Here is a 26,572-nt window from a genome sequence, read left to right on the forward strand (position 1 = left end):
TGCATTTTTTGTTATTCCTAATTTTGGAGAACAGAAAAGGATAAAAGATCACAACAAACAGAGCTGATTATATACTGATTACATGCAGCTTCAGCCTTCAGAGCATTCAGGGAGGCAAACTGCTCCTCTTTATCAAAATGCTGACAGTCTGGAGTGAAGTAAACGTGACGTGTGAACAAGCCCCTGCTATCTAGCGAGGAATGAGTGCAGGTTTTCATGCTGCAGCATTCTGCACAGTATAAATACGCTTTTCTCTGCTTGACTCATCTGGGTCCTGGACCCATCATTTCTTGGGTCAGCAAACCTACAGAACTGTGGACCCGGGTCAGATAGCTGTGAAAGCATCTCTGGTTTGCCTCAGGTACAGCAAGCCTATCGTTAAAATGGGTCAGTGGATACCTGGCCCTGCTGTTGAGAAGTGCCTATGTAATCCCCCAGGAGTCTGGGTCTCTGTGGGACACCACTGGTCTTTTCCGTTTTATTCAGCCCATTCGGTACCATCATCAAATTCACAAAGAACAGACACACCTGCAGAGCAGGGCTGCAGGTTTCTGTGAGGACATGCACACATCTACACATTCATAACACAAACATTGGCGAATTCAGTCTCAGACATAAGGCATCTCACAAACAAACACAGCAGTTCAGGATGGCTTTGAAAGAAAACTTTTAAAGACATTCACATAAGCAAAGACATTCCAGATCGATCCGGACGGATCCGGATGAGGCAGTGTGGGACAGGGGGAAGGAGGTTCGGTACCTGTCCTGGTCAGCGCTTCGGAAGCGTGGCAGAATCATGTGGCGGAAGCTGCTGGTTCGTTCCAGTTTTGGCTGAGACTTTGCCCGTTTGATGGAACCCTTCAACCGTCTACTGAGAAAGCTCTGGGGGAGGAGCACAGGAGAGGGGCGGAGCTATGTTAGATAAGGAGCAGGGAAAGGGGTGGGGCCAAGTTGAACAGGGAGCAAGAGAGGGGGCGGGGCAAGGTAAAAGAGAACGCAGGAGGGGGCGGGACCAGGTTAAACAAGGAGCAGGAGAGGGGCGGGGTTAAGTTAGACACGGGATGCATGAAAGGGTCACAGGTGATTTAAACACAGGAGAGAAACATGGAGGAGAAACGGGACAGTTTTAGAGAAGCAAGAACAGACAGTAAATATGCAGCAGCAATAAGGTGAGATGAACCAGTTCAGGACCAGAGAGGAGAGACGAAGTGAGTCACATACGGGACACGGGGTTAGACAGTGATTGTAGAGGGAAGAAGAGAAATGATGGACAGAGAGAAACACAGGAGCATTTATGAAGCATGAGTATTTATGAGGCAGAAAGAGACACTTGAATTTAACCCATCAGCAATCCCAAGCATCAATAGTGCGCACCAACCACTACATTTCCATTAGATGACCAACAGAGGGGGGTGTTGGACCACAAATGTGGTCAGAGCCAACAGACAATGTCTTGACTGGGTTTTACTGCATGTGTAGATGGCAATTCTTAATCAAAACCAGGGTAAATATTTACAAAATGTCGGGCCTGACAAAAGGAGGCAAAGGAAAGATGCTGCCTATAACAGTATTCAGCTGTGTGAGTGCCACCGCACAAAGCAACTTAGGAGGGATTGTCGCCGATCGCAACGAGCACACTTTCTGTGCGCTCATCTTTACCGTCATTAAGAGGAGAACGAGTGTGGCTCTGACATATCTGCTAATCTACTATTTTTTAAAGTCGGCCCAAAATGAATTACACAGTCCCCTTCAGCGTCACTGACACGACATTTTCACAGCTGTTAGGAGCTGAATCTACGAAGACTTCACAGTAAACCCCTTGAAATTATAAATAATGTTGTAGTACTCATAAACGTCGGTCACAAGCCTAACTCCATATTTAACAAAGTGCCCCAAAGCAACAAAATGCAAAATGCACAGCATTATTTCCCAGCCTATTGCCTGTGAGCTAAAATTCCAGCACAGTTGCATTTTAACACGCTTCTGCCTGTGAGCTAAAGTTCCAGCACAGACGCATGTTAACCCGTTTCTGCCTGTGAGCTAAAGTTCCAGCACAGACGCATGTTAACACGTTTCTGCCTGTGAGCTAAAGTTCCAGCACAGACGCATGTTAACACGCTTCTGCCTGTGAGCTAAAGTTCCAGCACAGACGCATGTTAACACGCTTCTGCCTGTGAGCTAAAGTTCCAGCACAGACGCATGTTAACACGCTTCTGCCTGTGAGCTAAAATTCCAGCACAGACGCATGTTAACACGCTTCTGCCTGTGAGCTAAACTCCCAGAGCAGACCCATCTGAGCACACTGCTGCCCTAAAGCACCAGCGCAGCAGAATGCTGCTCCTGTCTCTGAGGCCCCTGGCTTTACAGAATGAATGGGAAACAAAAACAGAGGCAGAGAAGAGAGGGAGAGGGGTAAGGTCTATTACATCACGCACCTGCATCCCAGCTCTGTAACCCCACTGTTGCCAGCAACTTATGTCTGAAAAATCATTCAGGTGACTGGCCTCTTACCACAGTGATGGTGGTGCATTCGTGTTTAAAACCCCAGCGTTCCACACAGGGTCATGATCAAACCTATGAAGGGTCTGATCGGTACTTGAGATCCTTCTCCCCCCACAACTGTGTGTAGAATGCTGCACCCAGCTGCCAGACGATAGAGCGAGGGGCTCTGTGGAGGACCAGCCCGCTGTTGGTCAGGGTGACTAACCCTGGCCTTATTTAAAGGTCTGTCCATCACTTTCTGACTGTAACACAGACAGGAGACACGCCACCTCGGCCATTCATTACATTACATTATTGTCTGATGCTCTCATCCAGAGCAGCTTGCATTATTTTACATGTTATCCATTTATACAGCTGGATATTTACTGCGGCAATTGTAGGTTAAGTACCTTGCCCAAGGGTACAACAGCAGTGCCCTAGAGGGGAATCGAACCAGCAACCTTGCAGTTATGTGCCCTGTACCTTACCACTATGCTACACTGCTGCCCACTCAGAGGAGCGCGTCGAGCTGAGCAGCGAGCACGCTGGGTTGAACATACCTCGACCAACGGCAGGGGTGCCACGCTGTGTCCCGCCGCTGCCGGATTTGAACCCGCGACCCTCCAGTCGCCAGTGGAGTGCGTGAGAGAGGCGGAGGGATGGAGAGAGGGAGGGAGGGTGAGGGAGAGGGAGGGGGAGAGAGGGAGGGAGCAGGGGAGAGGAGGCGTTCCCGCGGGCTGCCTGCGGAAAGGGGGGCGGGAGCGGGGGAGGGAGGGGGCGAATGGGGCGGAGCCGGGGAGGGGCGGGGTGGCGGAGGAGCGGGCGGGAGGGGCCGGGGAGAGAGAGAGGGAGGGGGGGTTACTCACAGGCTGTCGGAAGGGTTGAGTAGGGGCAGAGGGAGGGGTCTCCATACTCGGCTGCTTCACGTTGGCTATGCTCTTTCTGCGAGAGCGAGCGTGCTCTGAGAGAGAGGGAGAGAGAGAGAGAGAGAGAGAGAGAGGGAGGGAGAGAGAGAAAGGGAGAAAGTGGGAGAGAGAGACAGAGATGGAGGTAGGAGAGAGAGAGAGAGAAGGGGAGGAGGGAGGGAGGAAGGGAGAGGACAAAAGAAGGGGAGAGAGGAAAAAGGATTGGGTGAAAGAAAGAGTGAGGTACAGAAAGAGAAAGAGAGGGAGAGATGGGATGGGGAAGAGAAAAAAAAAGGAAGAAAGAGGGGAGGGAGAGACAAGGAGGGAGGGGGGAGAGAGGGGGAGGGAGGAGGGCAGGGGGGGAGGGAGGAGGGAGAGAGGGGGAGGGAGGAGGGCAGGGGGGGAGCCAGAGGATGAAAGGGGGAGAGAGGAAAAGGGATTGGGTGACATTGCATTAGAGAAAGAGAAAAAGAGGGAGAGATGGGCAGAGAGAAAGATGAAGAGGAAAAAAGAGGGCAGGGAGAGAGGGGGAGGGAAGGAAAGGGACAGCAAGCGAGACAGAGAAGGAGAGAGAAAAGGGAGAGAGAGCACAAAGAGGGGGAGAATGATGCAGAGAAAAAGATGAGAGAGAGGAAGAGTCGAGGGAGGACAGAAAGAAGAGGGAGAGTGGGAGTAAGCAAGAGGGAGAAGGAAACAGAGACAGAATTAATGCTGGAACTTTGCTGGCATTCACAGAAGTGGGTTATATTTGGAGATCATCAGAGATGGGTTGCGTATCAGCGTTTCATCCTGTGTGTTCGCTGCGTGCGGGCGGTGGGGGCCAGCGGGTGTCTGAAACGGAGACAGGCGGGCGAACAAACAGGGGTGTTGATCAAACTTGTCGGTGAGTCAGTCTCTTGTTCGGTGACCCAGCCTGTGCGCGTGCCAGTCTGTCAGTGAATGAGCCCTGCGGCCCGCGTCACAAGAGCGTGTGTTCGCGGGAAGTGACATCGGGACCGACGGGAAAACAGGACAGACGGACACGCAGACAGACGGACAGGAGGAGCGCGCGCACACGGATGCAGCACACAGACGTCTACTGACAGAGCGTCGGTACATGACGAGCTTTCATGCGTCTTTTGATATCAACATCACATAAATCACATCTAAGGTGCTTCTTCTCCCTTTTCTTCTGCTTCCGTCATTCCCACTCTCCCTCCGTCTCGTTCTCCCTCTTTCTCTCCCTCACCATCTCCCTTTTCTCCAGCTCCCAGTTGAGCAGCGGTAACCTTTTTATATTTGAGGCACTATAAATACACTGTCTCCGTCTCTCTCCCTCTCTCTCTTCCTCTCTCTCTCTCTCTTTCTCTCTGTCCTTCTCTCCCACGCACCTCTTTTACATAATTCCAGTGGTACACTCACCCCCTCCCCTCCTCGTTTTGGCCCCTCTCTCTTCTTTCCTCTCTGCTGTCTCTTTCTAGGCCTCTCTCTCATTCCGCTCTGTCTTCTCTCTCTCGCTCTCCATACCTTCCCCAGTTCCACCTCTCTCCTTCCATCTAAACCCCCCCCCCCCCCCCCCCCCCCGTCACCCGCCTCTGGTTCCCTTCTTATTTCCCCAGCCACAGGATCTGTGCAATTTAGAAGCGGCTTCGCTGTTCTGGCATGTATATCTATGTTGCCGCAGAGTCAATAGAGCCAACGCCATGAACTGGGAAAATTACAAAAGTGAGAGCAACTGCACTGGTAAAAAGGACCCTAACAAAAGCCCCCCCCCCCCCTCCCTCTCTCTCTCTCTCACATACACACACACACACACACATACACACATACAAAGACATGTACACAGACACATACACGCGTACATGCACACACCACGCACTCACACACACACACACACACACACACACACATACACACACACACACACACACACACAAAGAGGATAGTATTTCACATAAACTATATTTGAAAAAGGGGAGTAACATTGCTTGGTGTACGGAATCAGGACACCCGGTTGCTTGTTTCATTCTTGTGGTGCGTATGTGGGAAACCAACTCCTCTTAACTCTGTGTGTATGAATACCATTCCCTGCTCTGCTGAGTCACATGACTGGGCTTAATTCTCTATTTGGGCTACTCAGCTGCTCCCCCTAGTGGTGCCTTCCACCTCTCCTTAGCTGCAGGGTGAAGCCAGAGCCCAGGGTCGGTTCTCTTACTGTATGGCGGTGATGTTACAAATAAGGTTTTATGGACTCTGGAATGGCTGGAGATACCACCTGCTTTCAGTGACTCATGGATTTGCACTAATCACAGGAGCAAAGTGTATTGATTGTTTGATACAACACAATACAGTTGCTCCACCTATTATGAGTTCCCCCAGGTATGATATTTGTAATAATAATAATATATAATAATATTTTCTCATAAGCACACAGCTCACGCACAGTAAACGTCAGTCAGTCCAGACCGGATCTACTGTAAATCACTAATCCTAACCCAAAGAGTAGCTGTTTAGCCTCTGATGGCCGATCTTTAGCACGGATATTACAAAAACACTGTGCAGCGGCCTGTGGCTCGAAGCGCCTCCTCCCAGGAGCTCCGGCTCCTGCAGCTGGTCATGCTTTTGCTGGCTGCTCCGCGTCGGTCACGCGCTGCGAAATATCGCTGACTGAATGGACACTGAGTCGTCCTTCAGCTCACAGGTCCAGCGGACCGAACCACAAGGCATGACCTCAGTCCCCATAATGCCAGTAATGTCAGTTATGGGGGAGGGGGAAACCGCAAGACCAGGCCAACCGCACTGTGAAGGAGTGTGTCCCAATGAAAAATTAAAACATAAAAATACATAAATATACAAGCTTCTGAATTCATCAGTGCGTGTGTGTGTGTCCATGTGAGAAAATACATCATATAGACATACTGTTACACACACATCAATTACTTCCATATTTAAACATAATTTCACTTGCATAATACAAAATTACATGTAGTGCAATATATTAAGCAGCATTTCACTGTAAGAAAGAGGTAATGAGTGAGGATGAATAAATACGAAAGGACTCGTAGATGTTTCGTAATATAAGCTGTGTATGATTGCTCACGCTTTGGGCCTCATATCTGACCATGTATGGGGATAAGGGGTCTGATCTAATAAGAGGTGACTGTATAGCTGTGGGGGGGGGGGGGGGGGGGGGGTTATCTGGAGCAGAACACAGAGGAACAGTGATTGTGAACCCTGAGCGGCACCGAGCTCAGGTCCTGCCTCACCACACTGCCCCGGAGCGAGATTCTGCTGCGCTCTCTGCTGAGTCCCGTACCGCGGCTCTGCGGAGCGTTTCTCCGCGTTCCCCGCACTCGCCGCGCTCCGAGTGCTGGCTCGGACACGCACCCACGCGTAGCGCCGAAACGACGCCTCCTCAGAGGGCCGCCGCGCGTCTGTTTTCGTTTGTAGCCTTCGTTTGGGCGAGGGTAATTACACACCGCGCCGCTGCCCGGTGTTTGAGCAAAGAAAACCGCAGCATACCACAACAAACGCGCCGCACGCAACACCGAGGGCCCGTGCATCGCCTGACGAGCTCGTTCCTAATGGACGCTTTCCATCATCATAATAATAATAATCAAAGAAACATATTACGAGGGAGGAAATGACTATGCACTAACCGCGCAAAAAATGACTCTGAAATATTTGCTTTGTGGCTGATGCAGGAGAGAGACGGCAAACATAATAAGTTGCAATTATTCACACATCCACATAAAGCAATAATATGACGCGGCATTACCAATGCACCGCACACCTATATGCCTCCTGTGTTTAATAAAAATATCATTTTTTACACATGCATATGAAATGAAAAATAGCTACTATTTAAAATATTTTGCATTATATGTTCTCAAAAGATGACAGGAGTCGAATGCAGGTTTATCTCCAGCTCCCATCATGCCCCATGTCCATTGAGCTGTTACATAATCACCCATTAAAAGCATTTCATACTCTCTTGGTCGCTAGGGAAACACGGGATCTATCCAAACTGTAAGGTATTAATATCAATTTGTATGTTACATTTTAGGATAAAAAAAACTAAATATCAGCAGCAAAAAAACACTGTCACTGAAGCAATACTGGTTTAATTAAAAAATAACAATTAACTAAATTACCACACTGTTTGGCTGATTCAGTTCGATGTTGTTTGTACTGTTTCAGTTGTTACTGGGTCTCGGAGGAAAAAAGCCAGGCATCTTGACAGTTGAACAGAAACGCTCCGAGTAAATGAATGCAGAAGACATGAAAGCTTTCTCCCATTAAGGGCCGAGGGAAGAGCGTTTCACAACAAAATGGAGAAATGGAACCACGTTACAGCAAGCCTGCTTTGTCTTATTTTACCAGCGAACACTTTAAATGTTTCAGTCAAGTCACAATGGACCTATCCATACTACATACTGATATGAACCAGAGTTCAATCTAGAAAAGCAGGTCACCTGATTTGAAAATTATGCCGTTAACCTTCATAAGGACATTATAAAAGCCCCATAATGCTTAAGAATACCCGATGTAATAGTTCTCACAATCAAGGGCTGTAAGCTCTCTTAACCACCAATTCCTATCGCTTCCATACAATCAAGGATGTTATAAGCTGTTATAATTGCTCGTGAATGTTATGTTGTATTACGAAAGCATTATACAGCTATGATGCTTCCCTGACAAATTATGCAGCCTTATATCACGCACTTGGGATGTGGGGGCTAGGCCAACCTGTAAAATGGTATTCTGCCAAGACATTCATGGGCCCACTGCAATATGTCATGTCCTTGATTGAGTGATACGGTTAAACAGTTGAAACGGTTTTTGCCTGCTTCCTACACTGGCATGACATGAGTTTGGCGGTTGACAATTAATTAAAAAGAGCATGACGATAGACTTAAACTTCTTGCTCAAACTGCAGGACAAGATAAATTGGGTTCATACAGAATCTAGGCCAAACAGCTGTTCTGAAAAATTCAGAGTGCAAAAAAAAAAAACATGTTACACCAATAAGATCGGGTTTCTGAATACTTTGGCATGCCATGAATGGGGTAGAGAGACTTCCATGGCTCACCAAAAATGATTCTGACGTCTCCACATCTCATGTCCCCCAAGATAAATTATCTTGTTGGTACCAAAATTTAGGACACTTTCTTTTTTTTTTGCCCAGCAACATAAATCAATCACACAAATGAAATAAAGCCTCACACTGTAGTACAGAACAATAGTTTCCTCTCTTCCTTTGGTGCTGTGTTCGTTTAGACTCGGTGTGACTGACACAAACTGGCAATTAAAACGTTGGAAGCTCGTGTTTGTTTATGCATGGACAAACCACGGCACCGTTTCAGCCTGTCAAAGTCCTTCAAATACTGAGCTCACCGAAGCTCCCACCGTGGTCGTGTGTCCCACGGAAACGCCGCGGTTTCCATGTTTCTTCCACGTGAGGGGGCCTACGAAGGCTCCCGGACCTGGCTGCTTTCCTCCCCGCGTCCCACACAGACACGTTTCTCATCCGAACTTTTTCATCCCAACTTTCTCAGAACATTGCGTCAAGAGGCGCTGCTGTCATTAAATAAATTACTTAGCTCTTCAAAGCGAGCTGAGGTCCAAGATCGAGGAAAATCGCTCGTGGAAATTAGGCTCGTCTTCTCGGATTTTAAATACAATGCAGTCTGAACCATCAGTACGCAAGTATTACTTGCAACGTGTTTTCAGAGAACTTTTGGAGTTGATAAAGGACGCTCCAAATTTATATGACAAACACATTATGGGCGGCAGATGTGTCTATTAATCACCGTTGTTCGCGTTAGCGATAAAAAAATGTTGCTGCCAGACCAACGCCGCAATGACCAGGATGATTCTCTCAAAGTTGGGCAGAAAGGAAGGGACACTGTCCAAAAAAGGTGTTAATAAACTCGAGCACACATTAACATTCAGAATTTTGACTGAGCTGTGAGTCAGATGCAGCCAGCCTTCTGAAATAAACTTTAGCTGCAGCTCTGTTACAGTCAATATGTACAGAGGTTTTCAAAAGCTATACATACTGAAGGTAGCAGTAGTTTCATATCCGCAAAATAATGGTCGATTGCGTTGCCTGGAGATCTACAAATGCCTGACTCCCCCCCAAACACGCACAAGCGCCATTCAGACAGCCCCAAGCTGCAGAGCTTGCCCCGTCACTATGGTTTCCCGAGACCCATTTATCTTGTGCCGCTAAAAAGTTCGAGGAAAACCTAAACCCGACCCAGACTATGGCTGGCTATTTTTTAACGCCAGAACCTGAATCACATATATCCAAAATGTCCGGCATATTTAATCGTGTTTCCTTTCTCTCTTTCTCTTTCTCTCGCTCCTCTATTCTAATTCCAACTCTTTGTTTGGTTTCCATGGTAACAATTCCAAGTGCCTTCCATTTGAGTCAGAGAGGATATGGACACACACACACGCGCGCACACGCACACACACACACACACACGGTTTAAAGACGGAGAAGAAGGCGCAGGGACACACTCGCTGACTGAACGTATGTACATAATGGAACATACATATGAGGACACAAAAAAAGAGGAGAAGGAAGCCCTCATTTTGAAAATACCTTTCTGACATACTGTAACATACATTCATAACATACATTCAAAGGCACTTTCTTGACATCTGTACCATTGCTCACGTGTGTTAATATCTGCATTCGTCCACGTACACCTACAGTTGAATGTACTGTGTGCGTATTAGAACAGACGTGTTAACCGTCACACTGTGTGCAAATGGCTTGGGGAGAGATTCATGGGAGAGAGCATATTTACACATACTGGCATTCTTCTGTATTACAATTTTGAGAAATATCTGTATTCCAGCCATTGCCCATTCATGCCCTGTCCAATGGAATGTATGAACTGCAGGTCTGTAACAGTGCGCATTTTAGTGCGTGTGTGTGTGTGTGTGTATGTGCAACTGACTGTGTGTGTGCACATCTGTCTGTGTGCGTGGGTGCATTCCTCTATGTGTGTACATATGAGTATATGTGTGTGTTTGTGTGTGTGTGAGCAGCTCTATTCTGAATGTAAATCTGATGTCAGGCTGAAGTGTGTGTGGGTGGGAACAGCTTCCAGCTAACTCCCTTAGAGAGACAGAGAGGGAGCGGGAGAAGGGGAGAGTGGGAGTCAGAAGCTCCAGGCCCTCTGAATGTGTTTCTGTGTGTGTGTCTCTGTCAGCCCTTCTGAGCAGGGAGATACTGAGCATTTCTATTTTTGCACACCGGCGGACTGTGGTTATAACAAAAATTAAAAAACACTTATTGAAAGCCTTGTAGTAGTAACACCAGCAGCAGCGGATACAGCAGCACTTCTGAGAGTGAAAAAATGCAAGGGAGTGGAATGAAAGCTATTGTTTTCTGAGGCATGTGTTCATGTCAGACGAGGTGGTGAATTTCTAATATGGCAGTGAATAATTAATACTTCAGCTAGACTGGCACACAGACGCCACTGTGGGTGTCCCAACCCCAGGCTCTTGTGTATATTGTTTGAACGGCTTATGCATTAAGTCATAAAGTCAAATGTTTGCTCAGGAGCCTGAGTTTTGCAGAGATATGCATATGCCCGGATGGCAGTGTGGTTTAGCAGTTTGGGAACCAGAAGGTTGCAGGTTTGAAGGCTGTCCCCTTATGCAAATATCCAGCTGTATAGGAATGTAAAAATGTGAGTAACGATCTACGTGCAAATGCATCCCAAGCCTGTTGTGGTTAGAGTTTTGACCTGAGCCGTCAGTATCAATCAGTGATGGCTGTCAAACACATGCAGGGAGATACAGAGAACTCTAAATATGACTCCCGGGTTTAAGCAGGCTTGTGAATCCCGTGGCCTTGAAGATAACAAGTTACCTTTCAACTGCCCTTGATTTTAAGAGAGCAAACGTTTAGCCATGATGGTGTTAGTCTCTTCAATCCTGCCCACGGCCAATTGATCCAACAAATCAAAGTCTTTATCAAGCTAATCAGACCATTAGACCCAGCTCTGAAACCAAATTAGGTATGTTTACCTTGTTTGACAGGAACAAACATTTTCTCAAGTGTAATGTTTATATTTGCTTTCCCATAATGCAACACAAACATAATGATTTGCAGCAAGGAACATATTGGGTAGGGGGGCTGGACTGAAGTCAGGAGAGTACCATGAAAAAAAAAACAAAGGAGACAGATTGAAAAGTGTGTGGCCCCTACCTAGAGATGACAGATGGAGATGCAGTTCAATTCCAGACTAAATGTATCCTCAGACTTCAATATTTTCCGTTCCTACTGGATGAGAATTAAGGTGTGAAGGGGTGTCATCCCGGTGACCCCTAGTTGGTACATCCAAAGAGTCTTCCTCAGTACGTTATCATACTTGATATCATATTCCTTTAAGTCCAATATTTTTTCCAAGTCTTTGTTTTTTTTTTTTTTTCAAAATGAAACTGGAATGACAGGGTTTGTCGAGATGGAGGCTTTTGTTGGCGTGTGTTTCCGTGCATCAACCCAAATGTGTGTAGACGATTTTGAGCTTGTCACTCTCCATGTCTGTCCGTTTGCCTAACGTCTGTGCACGTGCAAAACTGCGTGTGTCATGCTATCAGAGAATATTAATGTGACAAACGGATAGGCGAGTAACCTACTACTTAGGCAACCAATTTGCATTTTCTATAATGTAAATGTTGCCTCAAATATTACTTAATATAGACAGGGTGTGTGTGGGTGTACTGCATAAATATATAGTTTATTTTAGGATATAAATGCTCACGGTTTGGTTGCCCAAGCCTACATTACTCGTATATATAGGAGACTCCACCTATGGACTAGTCAAGTTAAACCGCTTGGCCGCTTTCACCACTCCAGAAGAATGGACTTCGAATGCCAAGGTTTAGCCTAACGAAAGCGTCGGTTAATCACCAGTCACTGGACTTAAAACAGACAGCCGAAAAACGCCTCTAAGAAACCAAGCAAGTGAAAGCAGACTGTTCTCGAGACAGCGTAAATAATCAACACAACAACTAAAACCACTAGCAGACCATCTGATTAATTAGCCGGATTGCTTTTCAGGGACACAGTACTGGTGATGAAAAATGATTTCTTAAAAGTTCCTGTAGGCGTGTAAATTAAACCACATGCAGTTCGCACACACGATCGCCTAACTGAATAACATTCAAAGTGCGTGCCTTTTCAGCAATCTTAATTAAATACGATACTTCCTTATGATTTTTGTAGTTGTGCTAAATTACCAACAGCATTTTCAGGTATTGTTTACAAGGTAAGTAGGCTACTCTGTTTACCGCAGTGTCTAATATCAGTGTGTATTTAAGAACATGCGCGTTTTTTGAAGATTAACGTAGCTAATATTAGCCTGAAGTGAAACTTTAGTATCATATATGAAAAAAGAATCTTAAATACTCTTGATTTATTTACCTGATATCTCCCTTAATCCCTCCCTATATATAGAATATGAATATTTGTAACATGTATCTAGTACAAACACCATATAAATACATTAAAATAATACTGATAGACATCTTTATATGAATTGCTCGTAAAAAAATGCAGTTGTAAACAATCATACAGATCGTGTGTTTTTAAAAAGTTAATTCCGTTAATGTTATAATTCCTCACGGATGTTCGGTTCTTTCCTCCACCGCCCCCCAGCCACACTCTCCGGTACCGGCAGCGGCTGTTCCGTGGCAGGCAGTCCCGCTGAGAGATCCGAGTCTCCGGCCTCTCCCTGATCTTTTTCACCGGCTTCCTTGCCCTCGACCCGTTCACAATCCCCTAACTGAACCACAATCCCGCTGCCGTTTCCTCGGTAACCTACACAATCTCTCCCGAGGCTAAATTCTCTCATGTTTTGGGTGTATTGTTTTTTGTTGTTTGTTTGTTTAATTTTTATTCTTAATAACTGTGCAGTGATGGGGATCAGCTTATGTTGTTAATCTAATATGATGATGATCATCAATAAAATTTCAGTAGATTTTAAAAGAGATAAAATACGTTCTAGTGCATGAAGCTGCCGTTGTACATCGACTAGACAAATAAGCACATATTAAATGCCATTTAGATGCCATACAGAATTCGAAACATACGCTATATTACATAAATTGCAACTACGCTAATTTCAAAACGTTTGTTTTCATTTATATATACATTGCTTAGTATTGCAAGGCCGGGTTATTATCTGCGGTAATAAGCGTGTAGTCTTCAGTGCATGGCTGTGTGCCAACTATGTGTGTGTATGTGTGCATCCTTGTGCTAACGTGTGCGTGTGTGCGCGTATGTATATGTGTGTAGTAGAGAGCCAGGTAGTCCGTTAATAGCCTATTGCAGGGTGGAAAAAATCGAAAGCATCCTTCGTCCAGAATAGGTGTCTCTGTGCTCCGGAGACAGAGAGACCGGGATACGCGGAGACGAGGCAGGAGAGCGCTGATCGGTTCGGTTGAGATTCTTGAAAGGCTGTCGGTAAACGGGAGGTTCGCCCTATCCTAACGCGCAGACCACCGCTCCCCGATCCATCATCTTCCCACGAGGCAAAAATGAACCAACGCCAAGTGAAACCGAGTGCGCATCTCAAAGTAAATGATAAATGTGATTAAAAAACAGCTATAAATTTAGCCACAAAAAAGTGCTAGCAAGATGGATTCCAACAGAGTTCTCCTTTTTTGTTATTTTTTATACGGACATCATATTCATTAATCCGATTCTGCGTGTGTGACTGTTATTTATGGTAGCCGGTGGCACAAGGCTGGTCGGCGCTGTCGTACAGGTGTGTATGGCTGAGCGTACGCTGTCGCCCCGCGTGCTGGCTGTCCCCCCCACCCTCTCTGTCACTTTTCGTCAGGGAGGGAGAGGTATGGAAGGAGGGCGGGAGCTCGCGGAGAAAGTGATGGGATGTGGAGCGATCGTAAGTACGCGGAGCCTGGTGAACTTTCATTCTCCGTCCCCCCCCCCCCCACACACACACATACAGGAGCGCGCGCGCGAACACACACACACACACACACACACACACGCTCATACAGCTGCAAGCGAGTGAAATGTAGAGGTTGCGAGATAGGGGAAAGTGAGTGGGCAGCATCAGCGTAACAGTACACGACGCGCAGTTACACAACACACGGGCGCCCAAATGTAGGGTACGAGATGGGCAACTCCCCGCACATTTAAATCCATTTACTAGAAACGCAGACGAGCTGCAAGATTCTGTCGGTGGCGGTAAATCGTCTTACTGCAAATTATGAAATTCTTACATGTAGCCCTCTATTACAGGGTCAGTCTGCCGATTCCAGTGTTTTTTTTTTTTTTTTGCGTCGTTATGTCATATTTTGCATAGAATGTGACATTTTCCATCAACGAGAGTGTAATATTCACTAAAGGAATGTTATCAAAATCATCCATGTGTATTTCATTAAAAGTACTTTGATATACATATATATAATATTTGATAGTAAAATATGAGCAGCCAGAAACATTTTAAATGTTTACCCATTGCCATAAAATGCAAACTGGGGAAAGTGACTTGCAATTTTTTTTGAATTTGATATTGTTTTCTCAGTTGAATGTGTATTTATAGAATCTTCATTTTATTGTGGTTTATGGCAGACTGTGAATGTGGTATTGCCATAAACCGTGTTCTTGGCGATAGTCTCCCCTCAAAATAGTGGAATATTCTTTAGGCCACGTGATTGTCAGTATTTGGCATCGCCCCAAGACCAACCATCTACAACGCAGAGGGCATTGGTGTGTTAAGATATTTATCAGTGGTAAAGATCTAAGGCGTTTTGTGTCATATTGCATTTTTCATGTGCAAAATGGACAGGTTTAACACATTTTAACACAAGTTTAAAAACATTTTCACTATCATTTTGATGAAAAAAGATTGTTAAAAATGTTCATTTACGATTGTGAGGAAGCCCATACAACGCATGATCTAACCGTGGGCACCTTTGATTTTTGGCACTTGGGAAGTATACTTCGTTCCGCGGAAACGAATACTGTTAACACTGTTAACGCATTAACACGGGAGGAATACTGCCACAAATTGCAGCAAAATCAACAGACTAATGGAGGATTTTAACGGAATCGTTACAGCTTAGCGCTTTAGTGCTAGAGTGCTAGATTGAATTTTCTCCTAAGTGCTGATAGCTGATACATTAACATTCCTAACGTCTACTGGCTTGTTTTAAATATCAGATTTTTCTGCCACTTGCCACTGCATTCTTCCCCGCAAGACCGGCCCCCGCCCTCGCCCTTGGCCCCACCCAGTCCGTCAAAGTTCAAGCCAAACTTCTGTCAAGAACTCAGTATTCATCAGTCAATTTCAGCGGAGTCTCACACCGAGACCTTCAGTGTTAACCTCACTAGACTTTTTTTCAGGTTCTTGACAGAGTGTGGGAAAGCATCTGGGAGTCTGTTTGGATGAAGTCGTGAATGGAATGTGAACCTTATCGTGAAGTTGTTTTCCTCTCCAAAGCTGTTGCCGCTTATAACGGCGCGCCCTGCCGCCGGTCTCAGAGCGCAAGCCCGAGAGGGTGCACGACAGACAGATTGATTATTGGGATGGCTAGAAAGAGGTCAGACAAAACCTGAACAGTTTAAGTAGGAACAGAGGAAAACGGAGAGGAAATAAAGGAGTGAGAGTAAACAAAAATGACACTTAAAAAAGAAAAATATGCGATAAAACATGAAATCTACACTTTAACAAACACAAATATCAGCATAGCATTCCTTTAATTGCTTTTATACAATGTGTTATTCCCATACCGTGGCTGCTATTACGGGATTAAATAACGTACTGCTGAAGTGTGCTTCACCGCAATGCACAATTAGCATAGCGCTTTAAGTGCTTTAAGAGAAGGATATGGATTATATATGTATATGTAAAAACGTAGATACATATTAAAGATATAGCAGTTAGCTGATTAAAAGGCCTGATTAAAGCTGTAGTTAACATATTTTTGTCAAAATTGATCTGGTTCAGTAAATTAAATATTGCAATGCCAGGGGCACACATGGGACAGGCAACTCTTTTCGGTTTACTTCCATGTGGCAATGTTCAAGTGGGTTAAGTGGGCAATGCATGTCACAACCCCTTTTAGGTGTTGTGTGTGTGTGTGTGTCTGCGTGTGCGTGTGTGTGTGGCTTTCGCTTGTGTTGTACTCTACCTCACTTGGAAGCTGCTTTGGATAAAAGCATCTGTCAAATGAATAAATCTAATGTATGTTTAAACAACAAGAAATTAAAAATTTTAAAGCAACTGCCACCTGGACTTGCATTCTGTTAAATTAAGGGAAGCCAGCATCCAGCTGGCTAAAACAATCTAGCCAAATCATTCAGTAAACCATTCACAGGTTAACTTGTCATGATAATGAAGGAGTCATCACCAGAGTAGGACTAGCTACCTTGCTAGTAGCACAGCTTTAGCATGAAATGACAGTCCTGCTGCCTCTGCCTCTACCTACTTCAGTAGAGCAAGTCATGTATCTTTCTAACCTCTGCACTATTATACTCTCCTGTAGTTTCACATATATTAAAGCTATACATCGCATAGCTGTGTGTGTGCGCATGTGCGTGTGTGTGTGTGTAAAAGGAGATGAGAAGATAAGGTCATAAACATCTTCCAAACTGATTCATTTAGTATCAGTTTTACCACAAAATATTACATATTACATTTCCACCCTAACTTTAATTTCCAGTGTTTTCAGTAAACAGCTTGAAAGGAGTCAGCCTGAGTTTCTTAAATACCATGCATGTGATTGCCCTACCCCGAAGTTCCCCACAGTGAGGATATGTGAACAGAAACACTACCACGATCTTGATTAAAAATGCTTTTCTTGACACACTAGAATCACTGTAAAACTGGTCATTATGAGTACAGTGCTTGTCTTTCATCCTCTTTTCTTTTGTTCTTTTTCTTAATTTAATTTTTTTTTCAAGCATCATACGATTTTAAGCATCGTATGAGTACATTGTGTCCTGACGACACACTTCCCCTATTTTCGTCTCTCTAATGGTTTCATCCAGCTGGGACTACACTGGTAGCTGGAATCAACCAACCAGTATTTTTCAGGAAGGAAGGGGGAGAGATATAGGTGCCTACAGTTTCCATGGCAACTGCAAGCCTACGATTTCAACCTTTTAACCCATAACGCTACAGCCATAGTGGTGGGGGGGATTTGGGATGAAAAACGAGCAGGAAGAGGGAGGGAAACCGAGGAAAAGGAAGGGGGGGGGGTGGAGATTGAGAAATAAGGACACATGGAAGGTGAAGGATTGAGGAAGAGAGGAAAAAGGAAGTTTAAAAAATGCTGAAGCCCAGTTGTTGCAATTCATCCCTCTTACCCATTTATGAACCTCTCTGCATCTCCTTCTCTGTTAAACAGTCTGTCGCTCCTCTATAATTATTACCATGGTTACCATCAGATCACCGACGTGATGCTAGTCCCTTTAGAATTATGGTATTTTCTTCTTTTTATTAAAGTTTTTTTTTTTTACCATTTCCCCCTCTCTGCCATCCTCTGTGGATTTTGCTGTAAAATTTCATTTCCCCTTTTTCCTATTTTAGAGTCTTATTGTTCCCCCTCTCCCTCTCGCTCTCCCACATAATACCCCCTACCCTCACTACTCCCTTTCGCGGTTGGACTCTATTCAATTTCAACAATGCTGTATTTCCAGGGCACTGACACAGAACATGAAGAGCCTGGGTAATTAACACTCTGCATTCGCCGGGATTTAAAAAAGGCCACAGTGAAAATATTTACGCTTTCTTTTTTTACATGATTCGCAACAGCAATGAAAGCAATGAAATGCAGGATAGAGACTGCAAGTTGGATTTAAAAAAAAAAAAAAAAAACCAGCAACAGCAGGCTGGAGCAGACAGCTGAGTATTACTGCACGTCTTCATCCATCGCAACTTAGCGCTGAAAAATGGTAATAATCATAAAAAATAAAAATCACATCTCACTCATATGGTGTTTACGGTCCCTTGCCATTCAATGCAGGCGGTGACTCCAAAAATGAACAGAACCTCCTCTCCAAACCCCCCATCCCAGTCAGGGGACAGAGGGCGTTCTGACCCCGCTGGACGGCGCGTACGGAACATTACCTGCCAAGGTGCGCCTTCCCCGTCCCCACCCCCCCACCCCCCCCCCCATTCTCCTTCAATGTCAGTTCACTGGTAAAGGCTGGATTACATTTGCTGCATCTCTGAGTCATACATACATCCAGCCCCTTCTTAATGCCTCCATCTACACCAGAGTATCAAGCGTAATGTCATATACCATGGTATATATTTTTCCAACACATACAGTACATTTTCACATTTTACAAAGAGACAAAAAATGTTTAGGCTGATGATAGCTAGACAGACAGGCAGACAAATAGATAGACAGACAGACAGATATGATAGATAGATAGACAGATTGATTCATTAATTCATAGATAGATAGATCCATAAAGACACCTATATATATCTATATATTGCAGATGCATAGACAGATATTGAGATGTGTACTGTATAAACAGATAGTTTCATGAGGGAAGAGAATAGGATGAAATCTTGCTTTTGACTCTCCCGCACTGGCTCAAAGCGGACAGTCTGTGTGTTCCATCCTCTACACTAAGTCACGGCGGCTCTCCTGGCTCCGTGGTAATTATAACGGCAGATATGAAACTCTCTATTGCCCATTTTTTCATTAAAAAAGAAACCTGAGTGAAACGAAAGCCTGTTTGTGTTTCTGCAGTTTCCTGGTGTGCAGGAGGCAGAGCCGGCTGGAAGCCTGCTGCTGGATCGCGAGGCACTCTCTCTCTTTCTCTCTCTCTCTCCCTCTCTCTCCCCCTCTCTCTCTCTCTTGCACTCTCTCTCTCTCTCTCCTTCTCTCTCTCCCTCACTCTCTCTCTGTCTCTCTCCCTCTCTCTCTCTCTCTCCTTCTCTCTCTCTTTCTCTCTCTTGCTCTCTCTCCTTCTCTCTCTCTCTCTCTCTCTCTCTCTCTCTCTCCCTATCCCTCTCTCTCCCTCTATCCCCCTCTCTCCCCCTCTCTCTCTCTCTCTCTCCCTCTCTCCCTCTCTCTCTCCTTCTCTCTCTCTCTCTCACTCTCTCTCTGTCTCTCTCCCTCTCTCTCTCGCTCTCAGGCGCCATTTGGCCGTGGCTCAGACGAGACGGGCTCTCTTCCGGAGCAGAACCGGGCCGAGGCCAGGAGTGGGTCTCTGATTGGGAGAGAGAGCTCTGATTGGTGCGGTAATGACGGTAAGGCGTCGGTGTGTGTTACAGTGGAAACGGAGGACAGTGAGCGCCGAGGCAATTAAAGCCGCGTGAATGTTATTGTTTGCGGTCTGGTTACACGCTGGCCGTACTGTGGAGGCTTCTACGGCAACCAGCTCACAACTATGCCAATAAAGGCTGATTTGATGAGTGCAATTCCACTGGAATTTAGTAGGCACGGTGAAGCGTATGTGTGTGCGTGAGTGTATTGGTGTGTTTGTATGACTGCTTGTGTGTGTGTGTCTGTATTAATGTGTGTATGAGAGTTTGTGTATGTGTGTTTGTGTGTGTGTGCGTGTGTGTATGGGTGGGTGCAATTTTGTGAGTGTGTGTGTGTATATGAGTATTGCAGGTTTCACTTTAGCCCAGCTGACCCAGGTGCTCCAGCTTGAAGTGTGTCTCTGCTCTGATGACTCCTCTCTCCCTCTGAGAGCCTCACAGCTGTAACAGAGATGGCCGACGGCTCCTGCTGCATTCCCCCTGTTCTCTCCTAGTCCCTCTCTTTCTCTCACACAATGCCGCCCTGCCGCTCTCCTTCCTGTCAGACACGCAGCGTTCTGCTCCCAGTTCACATCTCACAGCTCTGTCTATTGCTGCCCTATCCCTAACCCAAACACCATCCCTCTCTTTTTCCCCCTCTGCGATCATCTGTCCTGCCATCTCTCTCTCTCTCCCCCTCTCTCTCTTTTTCGTGTCCAACCCCCCATCCCCCTATCCTTCTCTCATCCTGCTGCTTGGTCCCCCCTGTGGTCTTTATGGCCTGTCCTCATCTTAGTCTCATGCGCATGTGGGAAGGAGAATGTTTCACTGAAAAAAGCGCCACATTGCACAGTCCCCTCCACCCATCCAACACACACATACACATGCGCACACGCAAATGCACACTCTCTCTCTCACAAACACACAGACACACACACACACACACACACACACACACACACACACAAAATGTCTCTCAGGTAGAACCCGTGCTTCTTTTGCTGCAGATATTAAAGCTGAAGTGGCTGGATGCTTTCCACAGCCTCTCTGTTGCCATAAGCACACGGTGCATCGCCGTGGCGCATCGCCGTGGCGCGTCGCCGTGGCGAGTTGCCGCGGTGCAGTACGGCTTCGTGGGCCTGGGAGCGGTGACGACACCCGTGTTCCCAGTCAATGGATATGCCCGGAGGGCGCTGCGGGGTGATTTTGTGCTGGTGTTTGCAGCTGCCCAAAAATGGCATCAGAGAGTGGGAGAGAGAGAGAGAGAGGAGAAAGGCAAGAGACAGTGAAAGGGGTGGGGGGAGGATAGAGAGAGAGGGAGAGAGACAAAGAAGGAGGAGAGAGGAGACCTTGAGAGGAAATGGTACAGCAAATGCTATGTGTAAGCATTTATTGTGCGACAGTGGGGGCACTTTTGAGAAGGACATGCATCCCATGTCTCAGGTGCCTCAGTGTAATTGCCTACTTTAATTTCAGAAGTACAGTGCAGAGCTTTCCAGCCACGGGTACAAGTATGCTCAGCGGATCATCAAAGCCTCTAAGTGCTACTTAGGAGCAAGGAAAATAATCTCAGACAATAAAACCTGAGGGGGAAAACGCCATAAACCCCAAGGCCAAACATGCAAGAGTTCCACAACAGCAGAACGCAGTGCAGAAGGGCGTAACCTACTTGAATTTGGGGCGAATTTGGGGTGAATTTGGCCAGCAGGTTACTGATGGATTCCTACCCTCAACCATGCCAAGCTCGGTGATAGTGCAGAGGTGAGAGAGTCACATGGCTACATCGGGCCCGGAGTCAGGGACCCTATTGGCTGCAGTGGAGCGTGAGTAGGACTGGCAGGCAGGTGAGGCTGGAGACTCCAACTCTGGTCTATCAGAGACTCTAGTTCTTCATAGGCCGGGATATCGCCATTAATGTGTTAGTAAATTTCACCTAGGGGTTTGTTCAGCCATCAAAACCAAGCTCTGGGCAAACAGCACCTGACCACAGCTTGTTTGAGTCTGACCACAGGTTCCCAAGCCACTGTCTAGAACACCAGATACCATGTACCCCACAAAGCGACATATCAGCTCGGGTTCGTGTAATCCAACTCGGCTAGCAGCCCCCCCCCCCATCCAAACACCCCCAGTATGAGAGAGCTTCAGCTTCAGGGTGCCAGAGAGTGTGCCTGGAGCCTATGTGCCAACACAGCGCAATTAAGCATGAATCTGCGGAAAAATATTCATCTGTGTTTGTGCTTCTATATATCATTCTGTCAGCCTGTCGGGATGAAATATCCTGTTCACACATTACTCATGGCTGCTTGCCTGCCTCCTTCCCATTGGACGGCAGCTGGGAGCTCTGCCACCTCACATTGGACGCCGTCAGATGCTCCGGTTAGATGCCATGTAGTATTGGACATCTGGTATTAGTATTAGGCTGGCAGTGTGGTTTAGTGGTTAAGATTTGCACAATCGATCTTTAAGTTATATTTTATCTTAAATACCCAAAGACAGACAACGCATTCATCCAATACATACATTTTCCACATAGCCCCCCCCCCCCACCCCCAAACCCCCACCGCTCCCCGACGCCGATGTTTTGTCTGCCTGTGTTATTTAAGATAAAACAGTTGGAAACTACACGGATCACAGTCATTAAGGCTGAAGGTTCAATTTCCACATCAGGTACTGCTGCTGCGCCCGCGAGCAGAAGTACTTACTCCGCCTTGCTTCGGTGAATACCCAGCCGTATAAATGCAAAATATGTAAAACCGCCTCGGATTAAAGTGTCACCCGCACAAATGAATAATGCTGAATAAAGTGGGGGGGGGGCAGCGAGGACGGGGAAAGCATGCAGATGGAGAAGCTCTGACAGAGGAAATAAAGAGGGTGACTGTTTATTTACCTGACCTCGTGATTACAAACATTAAAAAAAAAAAAAAACACTGCCAGCAACTGGCTGGCTCTGACACAGGCTACAGATGTAATAATCAGGACCAAACGGAAGCTGTGGTGACATTTGCGTCCTTGCAGCGACACGGTTCCCACCGGGCCTTCGTTAGTCTTTCCAAAATGGCATCTCCTCATTCTCGGGCACACAGCCGCGTCAGTATCTGGAGCCTGTGAGCTCGAGTTTTTAAAATATCACGGTGATACCTGTCCTACCTGTCTCGGTTTATTTGCTGAAGGACTGTCCAATGGGAGGATGCCTGGCAGCCCAGTAGTGGACCCCTGTGGCTTTGTTTTGCCCTCTATAACTTTAACCCGGTTGTCGATCTAAACACATTCATGCAAACTGTCAGTTAGGTTCCACGAGCCCAAAAGTTCATTACTTCATGATGAGCGGATTGAATTGATTCATTGAATCGATCACTTCAATTAATGGGCCATCCTCGGGCCCTAAAACTGAATAAATAGTACTACCTTTCTCCTGAGTAACTTACATTGGTAGCTTTTTTATTATTCAGTTATACAGCTAGATATTTGTGGAGGCAATTCAGGTTAAGCACATTGCTGAAGGGCACAACAGAATTGCCCCACCTGGGAATCAACCCTGAAACCTTATGCAACCATTGCCCACTACACTACACCACCATACGCATATGTCCTCTATGTCCATAGGTGTTGCACTCTAGCAGTAACACGAAAGCTCATTGGTTGGCACACGTCACACCAGCGCTAAGCTGATTCGTAATTGGCCATTATGCGAAACAAATAGGAAACCAGGCAATAGATTAGGAATAAGCATGGCAAAGACTATGGATTCCTGATTAAAAAGTTGACATAAATGCTGTTGTTGCACCTTTAAGTGAGGAAAAGTCAAAGACAAGTCAACACATCTAATCTAGACATATAATCTTTTCAAATCCAGACACATATATATCACTTAGTAAAAGCTGCTCAGCAAATGAGTTGAAAACTGTTTTCTAAACCTAGTGTGGTGACATGTGCAGTACCCCTGTGCTCAGTGCTAGATTTGGGAATCTCCTCTGACCCATCCACCTGTTTGCTGAGCAGCACACCTTGAGTGATGTTGTCACTTCTGCACCTGGATTCGTCTTGACCTTGGTGCGACAGACATGAAAGGAGCCCATGAGGAAGGCCTCAGGCCCACACACACACAAACATCTGCATCAGCTCTCCTTTCATTTGATCTTTCCTGTTACCCCACGCTCCAGCGGAAGGCTGCTTGGTCACCCCACCAAAAGCGGCCTATGACTGTGTCTCACACACACACACACACACACACACACACACACACACGCTTTTAACAGAGCAGCGATCCAAGGCCAGGGCTTTGTGTTCATGCCTTTCAAAACCTCAGCAGTGTCTCCATTAACACATGCCCAGTACACTTACACAGACCCTACAGAGCACATCATACAGGGAAAGAGGAAGGGAAATAAACTAAATTAGCTGGCACTCTTATATGCGGCAGTTTACATTTTTTTTTACATATTATCCAGTCATACAGCTAGATATTCACATAAGGATTTCAGGGTAAGCATCCTGCCCAGGTAGAACACCTGGTTACGATACCAGCTCCTCAAAAACTACGCCACTCTGACGATGTGCTTGCTTGTGAAAACCATACAGCGTCCCGGGAGAAAGACCTTCCATCTGCCAGGGTTGTCCTAACTGCATGTCCTTCACCGCATGAGAGAGTGATGGGAGAGAGCTGTTCCACTCCCTAACCCCTCCAGAAATCTGTGGTCATTAAAGGATGGTAAATACTCTGTGAATACCTCCCACTTACAGAAAAAAACCCTCCCTTTTTTTCCTCTACTCCCTTGCCCTCCAGGTAGAAAACAGGTTCATTCCAGCAGACAGGCTGGTCAGGGTACATACGATGCACCTTGAAAGCCAGCAAGCTCTCTAGATCTCTGTATCCCTTCAACCTATCTTCAGATCTCTCTATATCTCCTCCATCTATCTCTAGGCCTCTGTATCTCTTTATCTTCTCAGGAGAAAGGAAGGGGACAGAGGCGCCACATTCTAACAATTACTGACAAAATTACGGCCTCAGGTAAAACAGACGCTGTACAATTCAGTGTCCTTTATTTGTACATTCATACCTCGCAGGAAAAATACTAAACATGCTCTATATTCACATTACATTTGCTCAGCACAAACTCTTATCAAGGGCTGCTAGGACAGTTTACAAATCAACATCCACAGTATACATCTGGATATTCTCAGAAGCAGTTGGGGTTAGGTACTAGGAAAGGTCCAACTGCAATGCCCCAGCTGGGATTTGAACCCGCAGCCGGCTAGGTTACGAGCCCTTCTCCTTCCTCTGCTTTCCGCTCCAGGAATAGTGAGTGCGCAGTGACTGCGCTCCCAGGTGGAGCTTTTACTCCTAACATCAGCAAAGCTCAGAATAAATGCCAACGTGACCTGACTCTTAAAGAGATGAGCATTCCTGGAGGGTCCTGATGGCTCCGCGCTCGGCGGAAAACAGTTGCTCGGCTGCCGGTCTTTCATGCGCGCGCGAAAACAATGACTACTGTATGCTTACACTTCGGCACTCTTTCCACCTTGGAGATCATTTACTGCATTTCTGTGCCTGCAGCAAGAGCATCAGCTAAATAATAAAATAATTCTGAAAGAGACATGGATCTTCACTTGTTACATCAGGCATCTGCATTTGATTTGTAAATGGTCTTATTCAAGACAACTTACATTTTATAAATGATCAGTTTATGCACTTCGGTATATATTGAGGTGATCCGGTTAAGCACCTTTCCCAAATGTACAACAGGCCACCTGGGAACTGGACTTGTAACCTTAGGGTTCAGAGCCCCACTCCTTACCACCACAATACTGCCCATTAATGGAGAGCTACTCAGAGAAAGCCGCTCTGTGGAAACGGCTCTTCAGTCCGGTCAGACACAGCCAGTGTGACTGCTGTCAGACCGCGGAGAGAGAGGCCAGAGCCGGAGGTGCACTGGTGTTTGTGCGTTCACCCTTTACAGATTAAATAACAATTAAAAAGGTAGAAGAAGCAGGTGCTCGAAAAGAAAAACTGAACACTCGAGAAAGAAAGGAGGAGGGACCAGCGCTGAATATTCAGAAGCAGCGTCCCCTTTTTGATCATTTATGAATTTAACATTAGACGCTCGTTTAAAGATCAAGGCAAGGCTAATCCTTTTAAAAACATCAAACACACTCTTTTAGTGTTTATCTCATGACCTCCTGAAGTTTGGAAAGGGAAACTGAAGATCTTACTACAGGACATATATGTGGATACTCCTCTCTGAGGCTGAAATTCAGCTCAGCTTCACAGCTTGCTTTGGAGGGTCTGAAGATATCCAAGGAACATACACAGTATTAAATGTATACTTTAATCACGTTTAATTTACTATGACACCACTTGCTCTTCAATGTATTTAGCTGATTTTAAGCACATTCATATTTTAAAAAATACCAATTTATACACATTTCAGAACATGCAACTTAAATTGCACTCTGATGTCAGCACGCTCTCTCTCATAACTATGGAGCAGCACCTGGGGGACATTACACTAGTCAGGATTAGGCTGTAATTGGTCTGCGGAAAAATCTGAGAGGAAGCTCGGGAATTTAGTCTCTGTATAAGACCAAACAACCAAAATCTTCCCTTAAGTCAGATTTTTGTTCTTTATCAGGCATTTATCGGTGTGATATTACGTACTTTTATTTGGATTTTACAGGTTAAACAAACAACTGGCCAATCGCCTCATATGAATGTAAAATCCCATGCTGTACTGCATCTGAAAGGATCCCCGAGAACGCTCAGAACATTACCCCTCATGGCTGGATACGGAGGCGGGGCGTTCAAACCCATCGTTTTCCTGTACATTTGTCTTTTCACAGTACGATTAAAGGCCACGGGAACCCAGACTGTGGCCTGTCTGCAGGAGATTATGCTTTCAAAGACAAAAGAACAGGACTGTGTTTATAAAAAGCAAAACCAAAAAA

At 45.8% G+C, this 26,572-nt stretch overlaps 1 protein-coding gene across 7 annotated transcripts in view; it reads right to left on the minus strand.

Annotated features, from left to right (window-relative positions):
* Positions 1–26,572, minus strand: part of LOC118769144 (ras/Rap GTPase-activating protein SynGAP-like) — a 111,582-nt gene that overhangs the window by 43,692 nt on the left and 41,318 nt on the right. For 6 of the 7 annotated variants that reach the window (XR_005004472.1, XM_036516165.1, XM_036516163.1 and 3 more), the window contains 2 exons: positions 3,348–3,442; positions 761–882 (listed from right to left, as the gene is read on the minus strand). Coding sequence is in view for 6 of the 7 variants with exons in the window: in XM_036516165.1 (XP_036372058.1) it covers positions 761–882; positions 3,348–3,442 (217 nt within the window). In the remaining variant the exon portion in view is untranslated. Of the gene's footprint in view, positions 1–760; positions 883–3,347; positions 3,443–11,598; positions 12,879–26,572 lie in introns of those variants that run through there. The other variant, XM_036516166.1, reaches the window with a different exon arrangement.

This window comes from Megalops cyprinoides, chromosome 21 (assembly GCF_013368585.1).
Source record: "Megalops cyprinoides isolate fMegCyp1 chromosome 21, fMegCyp1.pri, whole genome shotgun sequence".
Taxonomy (NCBI): Eukaryota; Metazoa; Chordata; class Actinopteri; order Elopiformes; family Megalopidae; genus Megalops; species Megalops cyprinoides.